The 10,467-nt window shown below is 43.6% G+C and overlaps 1 protein-coding gene across 1 annotated transcript in view; it reads left to right on the top strand.

Moving 5' to 3' along the window:
* The first annotated feature begins 252 nt into the window (after nt 1-252).
* rnf216 (ring finger protein 216) overlaps nt 253-10,467 on the top strand; it is a 23,034-nt gene continuing 12,819 nt past the window's right edge. The window contains 13 exon segments of the mRNA XM_034143451.1: nt 253-358; nt 3,457-3,577; nt 4,035-4,156; nt 4,826-5,263; nt 5,265-5,436; nt 5,507-5,676; nt 5,678-6,130; nt 6,561-6,637; nt 6,805-6,910; nt 8,163-8,324; nt 8,415-8,529; nt 10,071-10,204; nt 10,335-10,385. Of these exon segments, the coding sequence (XP_033999342.1) occupies nt 3,511-3,577; nt 4,035-4,156; nt 4,826-5,263; nt 5,265-5,436; nt 5,507-5,676; nt 5,678-6,130; nt 6,561-6,637; nt 6,805-6,910; nt 8,163-8,324; nt 8,415-8,529; nt 10,071-10,204; nt 10,335-10,385 (2,067 nt within the window). The 5' untranslated portion in view covers nt 253-358; nt 3,457-3,510.

The raw sequence follows: 10,467 nt of genomic DNA on the forward strand, positions 1-10,467 counted from the left end.
TTTATGTTTAAATAAATAATAAATATTTAATTTTATCTTTTTATTGCACACCTCTTCTATTGAATACACAATATATACAAATAAACATAATATATTATTTTAAATGTAAGCTATTCTATACATTATATATATTGTATATATTATACATGTATAAAATCATATTATCAAGTTACATTGTGACCACGGCAATTGAGTAACGTAAAAACTACATTTCCCAGAGTTCAACAGTCGTACGTAGTGACGGGTGCCGTACGCGTGACGTCGGTACTGTTCTTGTTTTGGCAGTTTGTTTCTATATTCACCGAAAGCCAGTCCATCAAGAGGGCGTTTTGTGTTGGTTCTCCACCAACGAGCTGCGGTATGGTACATTTCTGGATGTGTATTGTTTAAACCTAGGTATTAAACTGTTAACGGTCGTTTTGAAGCAATGTAATCCGTAGAAATCCCGACGTTAGTGAGCTAAGTACTTAACCTACTAGCTAGCTAGCAAGCTAACTAACATTAGCTTAGCTTAAAAGCAGTTTGTTCTGCGCGGAAATGATCGATTTCTGTTCTGACATGTTTGTTTTTAACTTCAAGATCTGAAATATTAAGAAAACCTCACTGTGTTAAGACTACTGTCACTTTGATAAACTGAATACAAGTCCATATATGCAGTGTTGCATCACTGCCAGCGTCTGCAGTTTATCAAAATGAAAGATTTGCATTGATTTCATGCCAACTTTGATCAGATCAAGCACAACTAGGGCTGGGTTAGTGAGACAAAATGACGGAGTGACTGTTTCTTGTAAGATCAGGTCAGCAAATACAATAAAACAACTTTCTGTTAGCTACCTCATGTTGATTCTTGATTGAGAGACTAATCCCCATCCCTTAACCCTGCTCCCTGTGTTAAGATTTCAGTTTTATTTTAAAGTACCTCTTTGTTAAGTTCTCTTATGATTGCATGACAACTGCAGCGTGGCATATGAGTTCTTTATTAGTCTTATTTGGTAAGGTTACACACTCACTGGCCCCTTTATCAGGTACACCTGTGCAACGGCTCGCTAAAGCAAATATCTTATCCGCCAATCACATGGCAGCAACTCAATGCATTTAGGCATGTAGTTCAAACAGAGCATCAGAATGGGGATGAAAGGTTATTTTAAGTGACTTTGAACGTGGCATGGTTGTTGGTGCCAGACGGATAGTCTGAGTATTTCAGAAACTGCTGATCTACTGGGGTTTTCAAGCAGAACCATCTCTAGGGTTTACAGAGAATGGTCAGAAAAAGAGAAAATATCCAGTGAGAAGCAGTTCTCTACGGCAAAATGCCTTGTTGATGCCAGAGGTCCGAGGAGAATGGACTGGTTCAAGATGATAGAAAGGCAACAGTAACTCAAATAACCACTCGTTACAACCAAGGTATGCAGAAGACCATCTCTGAACCACATCATGTCGAACCTTGTCAGCTAAGAACAGGAAACTGAGACTACAATTTGCACGGGCTCACCAAAATTGCACAATGGAAGATTTGAAGAATGTTGCCTGGTCTGATGAGTCTATATTTTGGCTGCGACGTTCGGACGGTAGAGTCAGAAGTTGGCGTAAACAACATGAAAGCATGGATCCACCCTGCCTTGTATCAACAGTTCAGGCTGGAGGTGGTGGTTAAAGGTGTGGGGGATATGTTCTTGGCATACTTTAGGCCCTTTGTTACCTATTGAGCATCGTCTAACGCCTCAGCCTACCTGAGTATTGTTGCCGACCATATCCCTCCCTTTATGACCACAGTGTACTCATCTTTAAGGGCTACTTCCAGCAGGACAACGCGCCATGTCACAAATCTCAAATCATGTCAAACTGCTTTCTTGAACATGACAATGAGTGCACTGTCCTCAAATGACCTCAACATTCACCTGATCTAAATCCTATAGAGAACTTTTGGGTGCTCAATATGGACCAAAATCCCTGAGAAATGTTTCCAGCTCCTTGTTGAGTCTAAGCCACAAAGAATTAAGGCAGTTCTGAATATAAAAGTGGGTCAAACACCGGTACTAGCAAGATGTACCTAATAAAGTGGCCGGTTAGTGTTTACACAGTGGTGGGTAGTAATAATGTATATTTACTCAATGACTGTACTTTTTGAGTACAAGTTTGAGATGCTTCACTTGAGTATTTTTTACGTTATGCTACTTGTACTTTTATTTTACTACATTTTGGAGGCAATTTTTAACATTTTACTTCACTATATTTATTTTACCAATTTAGTGACCCGCTAATTTGCAGGCATGGATTTATAATAAATAATATAAAACACCAAGTGCAACGTTAAAGGTGGGGTAGGTAAGTTTGAGAAACCGGCTCGAGATCGCTAGAATTTGAAAATACACAACCGGAGAAAATCTGCCACTTCCTTACAGAGCCCCTCCTCCAACACACACGAACGCGCACATGACCAATGAGGGCACGAGATAAGTTTGTGCACAGATGGAAGGCTGACAGGCAGGTAGGCCATCCAGTTATTTTAGCCAGGCCGGCTAAAATGATTGGTCGTACTTTTTACAGTACTACGGCTTCCACAGATGACATTTTTTTTATGGATTTTTTGTCAAAGCACTTAAGATATTCATTGCTATCGGGATGTTAAGAGCATTCCATGGAATATAACAAAAAGTGTATCTCGAGCCGGTTTCTCAAACTTACCTACCACACCTTTAATATTAATTCATCAATAATAAGTATAATACAGAAATGTAATATTTATCTGATAGGGGCCACTGGAAAATTATTACTTGAAGAATATTTTGATGCCAATACTTTTGTACTTTTACTTGTGTACAATTTTGTATTCTGGACTTTTAGTAGTAACATAATATTTTTACCATGTAGTATTGCTACTTTGACTTAAAGGTAGGGTAGGTAATGTTGGAGAAACCAGCTCGAGATCGCTAGAATTTGAAAATACACAGCAGGAAAAAATCTGCCACTTCCTTACAGAGCCCCTCGTCCAACACACACAAACGCGCACATGACCAATGAGGGCACGAGATAAGTTTGTGCACAGATGGAAGGCTGACAGGCAGGTAGGCCATCCAGTTATTTTAGCCGGGCCGGCTAAAATGATTGGTCGTGCTTTTTACAGTACTACGGCTTCCACAGATGACATTTTTTTTATGGATTTTTTGTCAAAGCACTTAAGATATTCATTGCTATCGGGATGTTAAGAGCATTCCATGGAATATAACAAAAAGTGTATCTCAAGCCGGTTTCTCAAACTTACCTACCCCACCTTTAAGCAAAAGATCTGAGTTCTTCTTCCACTTCTGTTTTTACAGTAATAGGTTGGAGTCCAACCCTTATTGTGTTCGGTAAATGTTATGACAAGTATCATTGAAATAATTTGTAGGAATTCAAGGGGAATGCCAGTAGTTTAACATTGTGTGTGTGCGTGTGTGTGTGTGTGTGTGTGTGTAGATGGTATTGATTGAGCAGTGACAGATTGCAGGAGCAGGAAAGTTTAGTTTCACAATGGCAGATGGAGGCAGCGATGATGAAGTCATTCACCTGGCGAGCTTCAACGTCCACCGCAGCCAAGGTGAGATATTTTGTCAATATCAACAGTGAGATATATTCTAGTGACAGTTTGTGACAACAACTGGCCTCCTACACTATGCTGCTATTTACATGTGACAATGTCGTTTCAGAACAAGGCTGACTTGCTTTGTCATACTGACCCTGGTTTGATAACATAGTAAACTATATTATCTAGACATGGTTTCAAGGTTGTGGTTTTTCTAGTGATAAGAAACTTCGCTCTTCGGCGGGCTTCATAACAGCCATTATTACATGCTAAGTTAAAAGGGCTGTACCGAGTGTATATATATATATATATATATATATATATATATATATATGTATGTGTGTATATGTATATATATATTTATATAAACATTTCTAATAATATATAATCTATTTCTTCCTCTTGTTCACACACTTATAATCATAAATAGCCACACAATAAACAAACCCTAATATTTACTCCTTCGTTGTAGGCTCCCGCTCCCGTAAGAGGGAGCTCATCACCATCTCCGATGACTCAGATGAGGAGCCTGTGACTCTGGTACCGAGCAGCCCTGTTTTAGTTCCAGATGATGACGACGTCAGCATATTAGAGGTGAGTGATAAACCCTGTTCTATTTGTTATATATATCAAAGAGGATCCCTGCTGTTGTGAATTCCCTGTGCTGCCCAAACACTGCCCTCTAGAGGGCTAATGAACATTCACCTGCCTGTCACCAAATGCTCCTGATTGGGGAAAGTGACAGCAGGTGTGATCAGGACACACTCCGGTGAAGACTAATTACTGCTGCTACTGAAAGAGCAGACAGACTAGCAGGAAAGCCTCTCCAGTCCTGCTCCCTCATGCGTCCCTGAGATTGTAAGTTTCCTTTGTGTTGCCCTTAGTTTGAACCCTTATGGTTTCCCTTTAGCACCAGCTAAATGCAATGTAATATTAAGTCTCAGGAATAGGAGTAGTAGGCCGGATCACTATGCAGCTCCAAAATAGTTAATTCAGATGTTATTTTATCCTTTATTCCTCTGATTTGAATATTGCACTATTCCTATATTGCGACTATGATACAATTCTGATGAATTATGCTCCCCTACCCTGTTACTTTGTACAACAATTGTAAACTTTTTAGACAAGTTTAACCTTGTATTTTGATATACAACAGTCATGGGCTACATTTTACTCCTATCGATAACAGCAGCTGCAGAAGTATCATCTTTGTTTCCATTTATCTATCCACTCCTCTCTTTTGCTTCCTGTGTTTTCCTGTAGCCGTTCACACCTGCTCGCAAACACGTGATTCGCCCAGCCGCCAAATGGAGTGGGGCGCTGCGTGTCCCGGTTCAAGTTTTCGATCACAGTAGCGAAACTCCTGGGGTTCCCTCAGCGGACCCTGGTCCCGCCCCCTCTACCTCCAGAGACGCCACAGCCAGCTCCTCCGCAGCGAGGCTGGCCGCACGGACACACACAGCGGTGCAGACGAGTGGATACACACAGTCACACCCCGGCACCTCGTCACACACACACTCTCAGCCAAAACCCTACAGGAACTCGCAGCACCAGGACGGTACGCCAGCATACACAAAAGAGGAACCCCACGCAGTTCCCATCCAAACCCCATCTACCTCTGCAAATGCCAACACATCCATTACACCAGGAATAAATCTGCCTCAGCCCAGCACATTTGGACTCACACACTCTTCAGTCAGGGGGGGGGGCGAGTTCCTCCTCCAGTGCCACACGCTATCGTTCTGCATCAAGTTCTTCTACTAAGACTAAAGAAAAGGCGAGCGCTCAGTCACATGACAACCCTCAGGCCAGCACTTCCTCTGCTCACACGCTGTCTGAGCCCGGTACATCTTCACAGCCCCCCCCCCACCACCACCACCACCACCACCACCAACACCTCCACCATCACCGTACAGCAGCGCTTCATCGTGTCGGGGGTCAAAATAGTGGTTCTTCCGCAGCATCCGAGCACCCAGGCCTCGGCTCCACAGCTGCAGCTCCGGCCTCAGAACGTGCTGCAGCCGGTGTCGCTCAACCGCCTGCAGGGGAACCTCGTTCAGATGGAGCTGCGGCCCCTGGCTCAGGCCCCCGCCCAGCCTGCAGCCCACCCCCCTCCCCCCCCCTCAGGTGTTCCCGGCCGCCCCCCCTGCAGTGCTAATAGCTGCAGCCCCAGAGAGACTGGGCCCTCCTGAGGCGGGTCACCGGATCATCTTAGGGAGCCAAGCGCCCGGGGAGCACCTTCCCAACGCCCCCCCGCAGGCCGGCCCCTCCGGAGGGCTCCCAGCAGCCTGGTCCCACCAGCGGGGCCCCATCAGCCTCCACATCCGGGCCCCTAACTTGGTCTTGAACGCTCCCGCTCCTCCAGCTCTCGCAGCTTTGGTTGCCGGGGGAAACGCTCGTCTCGTTCCGGCTCCAAACCCAGAAAGAGTTAACCCCGCCCTGGGACTGGTGGCCGTGCCCCCCGCAGCGGAGGACGCCCCCCGGATCGAGGACGCCAGGCCCGGCCCCTCCGCAGCAGGAGGGAGGGCCGAGCTGCTGCCCCACGTCAGAGACCTCATCACTAGGGTGGTGAGTACCACACAGTGTGCATTCAGACTCAATATGTTTGTTTTGATATCATCTGATGGCGGAAAAAGATCAATTTGACACAGGACTAAGAGTCTAAGGCTAAATAAGTAACAGCTGACACAATTTAAAAAAAAAGTTAAATAAAAATAAAATGACTAATGTAATAACTTTCTCAACTCAAAGTCAATTATGAAGGATACAAAATAATTAAATGTGAGACCTTCAACAAAAAAGTATTTTTATCTTAAGACTTATTCTGAAATGGCTTTCAGATCCAACCCTGGTATCACTAAGAGTTCACGTATTTGCATGTTCTGCATGATATCTACATCATGAGATGAATAGTTGATATTTTCTGAATCTGAATGATTTACATTGTGGTATAACTGATCCTCACCTCCGTCTTGTTTAACTCTGTCTGCCTCTACAGTTGGATCTTTTCCCAGACGTCCTAGAAGCCTATGTAGCAGAACTGATCCAAACGAATAATGTGAAAGACTTGAATGTGTAAGAAGCATCAACTTTTTTCTACAGTACTTCATGAAGAGTAATAAACTGATTTAGATTTTCAGGAAATTCCAAAAAGACCTGTTGAATGATTTTGCTCCTTTGTCTTCTAGCTTAGTTTTATGATGAGTAAGTGATTCCTTTCTCTCTTATTGCTGTGTCCTCAGTATCTGTAACCTGCTGTTGGAGAACCCGGAGTATCCGAGGGGCGGGGGTGCAGCGACCCTAGCCCCCACCAGCATCCTGCTGGAGTCTGGAGACACCCAGACAGAGGTGTGTGTGTGTGTGTGTCTGTTAAAATCACAAGAGAATGAAACCTCTAAAAGGCCTTTATTATAAATGATGTATTGTTTTTTCTTTCTAAGCAAATGTGTATAAAGTGAGAGTGAAGCATTCTTTGTGCTCCAGTCAACCCTCTCAGTAAATACAGAGCTGAATCCAGATCAAATGCACGCTGAAGGCTCTTTGAGCATGTTTTCTCTCACGGATCGTGCTATTATGTTACATGTTTGCTTTTCATGTATTGTGTCTTGATATATGTCCATGTTGATGTTACACATGGAGCTGCTGTGATGCAAGTCAAACTTCAGACTTGATCTGACCATTCAAGTATTATCGTATAGTGCTATATGCAAAAATGTACTCTTCACACAGAAACAGCAGATGAAGTACAAACAGACGTTCAGTCTCTTGCCTTGACACCTGATGATTCAGCTGCAAAAGGCCGTGTCAAATCGCTATCGTTGCACAGTGCCAATAGAGTGGTGCAGTGACGAGTCCTAAAACCCGGAAGTGAGTCAGCATTTGACCGGTTCCCTCGTCTCAGAGTCAACGGGATTTCTCCATAGGATTTTGGAAAATAGCTGGAAATAAGGTCTGTGGTTGAGACACATTGAAGAGACGGATCACGTTTTGTTCTACGACATTAAATCCATCAGCAGTGACCCCACTGGTGATTTCTGAAGAGTTGACGTGTCTGAATAGGACTACAGAAGTTGTCCAGGCCGTTGTACGTCATTACGCCGAACACGTAAACACTCCTAAGTTTGTTTGCCCTGTTCTGCTTGAAAGCAAGTACCTGCCTCCTGCAAACTGTTCAAACAAACGCTTCAACTTGTACACTTTAGAATCTGTATGTTTGAATATGGATCTTAAGTTGGCGTGACGTTGAAGTCGTGCTGCTGTACTCGGCTGTAGTTCCTTTATAGCATAACGTTAGCATTTTGCTTCTGGTGATTAGATTTATGATTCGAAAATGATAAAAGTAGGAGACATGTGGATATTATCCGGCTGAACAAAACGTGCATTTATCAAACGGGTTCGTTTTCCACAGAACTTATTTCGAGCTATTTTCCAAAATCCTATGGAGAAATCCCATTGCTTTTTTGTCGAGGGAACCCATGAGCAGCTTACTTCCGGGTAAACCCTGCACCACTCTATTTCAATTAGATTTAATGATTTCTTTAGTTGCATTTGAATCAGATATCTTGGTGTTTGAGTACTGTTTTGTTTCGGGTCCTTCCAGGTGACCGAAGACCTGTTTGACTTTAACAAACTGGGCACGGTGGGGCTGGAGGCGTCCGTGCAGGCGGCCGACCTGCTGATGGCAGACTTCAGGATGCTCAGCTGTCAGGACATCAAATGGTCCCTCAACGCTCTGAAGGGACACTATGCAATCACACGCAAGGTACCTGTGGCCTCTTGGTTCGTCTGAGCAATGCCATCGCTTTCTTTTTATTCACTTGGGTTGTTCATACATGTACTCTGTTCATTGTAGGCCTTATGTGAAGCGCTGAAGAAGTGGCAGGAATCAGGCGACCCCTCAGGAAAGAGACGAAGAAGCAGAGCCGCCTCCTCCGAGCGCTGCTACGTAGACTTTCATTTTGAGCACGGTGAACAAACTTATCAACACTTCTAATAACTGCTAACCCTATTGTGCGGTTCCTTTTAAAACAAGCAGCTGTTTGTTTAACCCTTAGATGCCCGAGTGACTGGACCCTACACTCTTCCATAAGTGGGTCAAAAAGGACCCGTATTAGAATAATATGTGTTTTTATGCCATTTTGGTTAAGAAAAATCACTTGTATAATCTTTAGTATTATATTTTGGTTCACACTAGAAATATTTTATATTACATTTTTCACTATTTATAATTTTAGACATTTTCTTTACATTTTGAAAAAAAACGTTTTGAACATATTGATGCAAAGATCTCCGCTATTCTGAGACCCTCACAGTATTCAAGTCCCTTTTCAAAACTCATCTCTTCTCCTCTTGTCTACTCATAGCCCACCCCCCATCAATCCATGCCGGTTGATCAAGTTTGATAGTCCTATACCCCCCACCCTAACCTTCCCTTATATTGTAAAGCGATTTTGAGTCCTTGAAAAGCCCTATAAAAATATTATTTATTATTATTATTATTATTATTATACTGACAGGTATCAGATCTTGCTGTGTAAAATAATCTTCCTGAGAGGTGTCACTTGTGATGTAGTCTGTGTGGTCCACAGTGAATGTATTCCTGACAGCCACAGGTGATAAGAATCAAAGGTTCCCATAGGATCCCAAAGGATTCCATAGAAAATGCATGCGGGTCATTTTTGACCCACTTATGGAAGCTTGGGGTAGTAATACAAAAACTACAATTTCTTAAAATGGGAATGGCATGATATCCAAAACATGTTTTTTGAGGAATAGCTGGAATATGAAATGATAAAAAAAATGACAAAGATACTTCAAGAAAACCACCTCACCGGGTCAAAAAAGACCCACTTATGCATCTAAGGGTTAAATGCTTCTTTTCATTCGCAAAGGCTTCAGTGTCAACCTGCAGGTGCATCATGGGACGACATTTTATAGTCTCTGGCCGTTTCTCAATGTCGAGGAGGCTTGCTTGGTAGCACATGTCTTCCGAGTCACTTGCTTCAGAAGCGAGGCAAGAATCCTTCCTAGCCTCGGAAAACAAAGAATTGTGAAACAGGCGTGCGTCATATGCGAGGCCCCGCCTTAAATGGAGCGCTATTTCCGCCAAAGATTTGGAAATTGGTCCGTGCGCAAAGCATTGTGGGGATTTTAAGACCGCGGAGTCTACACATGTGCAGCCTAGAAAGTTCTCGCTACGAAGTACGCCGGCCTCGGTAGAATTCCAAGTATGCTGGACATTGGAACAGTCCTTCGGTGGCACTCGATGACGGAGTATGCTTGAAATAGTGGCTCTGGAGCAGCCTTCCTCGACATTGAGAAACGGCCTCTGTGTTCTTGAAAAGCTGTTTTTAGTTTGCTGTTAAGGGAGCTGATTTATGGATGGATGGGGGTGGGGTCAAACCTGCATGATGGAGCTCGGGGGTGGATGCCTGTCAGCCGTCGGTGATGGATGTTGCCATGGCTCCTCAGCTGTCCCATCACTCACTGGCCTCCTTCTCTCCAGCAGGCTCTGTGAAGTTTGAGAAGAGGATGTATTTCCTGGAGAGCGACCGACGCTACTGCAGGACGTACAACAGTCTGGAAGCTTCTGTGCAGAATGAGCTGTCCTTCTACAAGCAGAAGGCCAAGGAGTGGGCCGAGGTACACACTCAGCTGGCTCTATGTGGAGGATTTCTGAATTAAATAATGGTCATGTGATATCCCAGTTAACCAAACTCTCTCTCTCTCTCTCTCTCTCTCTCTCTCTCTCTCTCTCTCTCTCTCTCTTCAGCATGAGGACTTCCTACTGGCTCTGCAGGTCAATGAAGACGAGTACAAGATGGTAAGAAGCACGCATACGTTCACCAAACTGAAATCCCCTTCACAATGACACAAACTGCAGAACAAGCAAATAAAATCACTTA

The sequence above is a fragment of the Trematomus bernacchii genome, unplaced genomic scaffold, assembly GCF_902827165.1.
Source record: "Trematomus bernacchii unplaced genomic scaffold, fTreBer1.1, whole genome shotgun sequence".
NCBI lineage: Eukaryota > Metazoa > Chordata > Actinopteri > Perciformes > Nototheniidae > Trematomus > Trematomus bernacchii.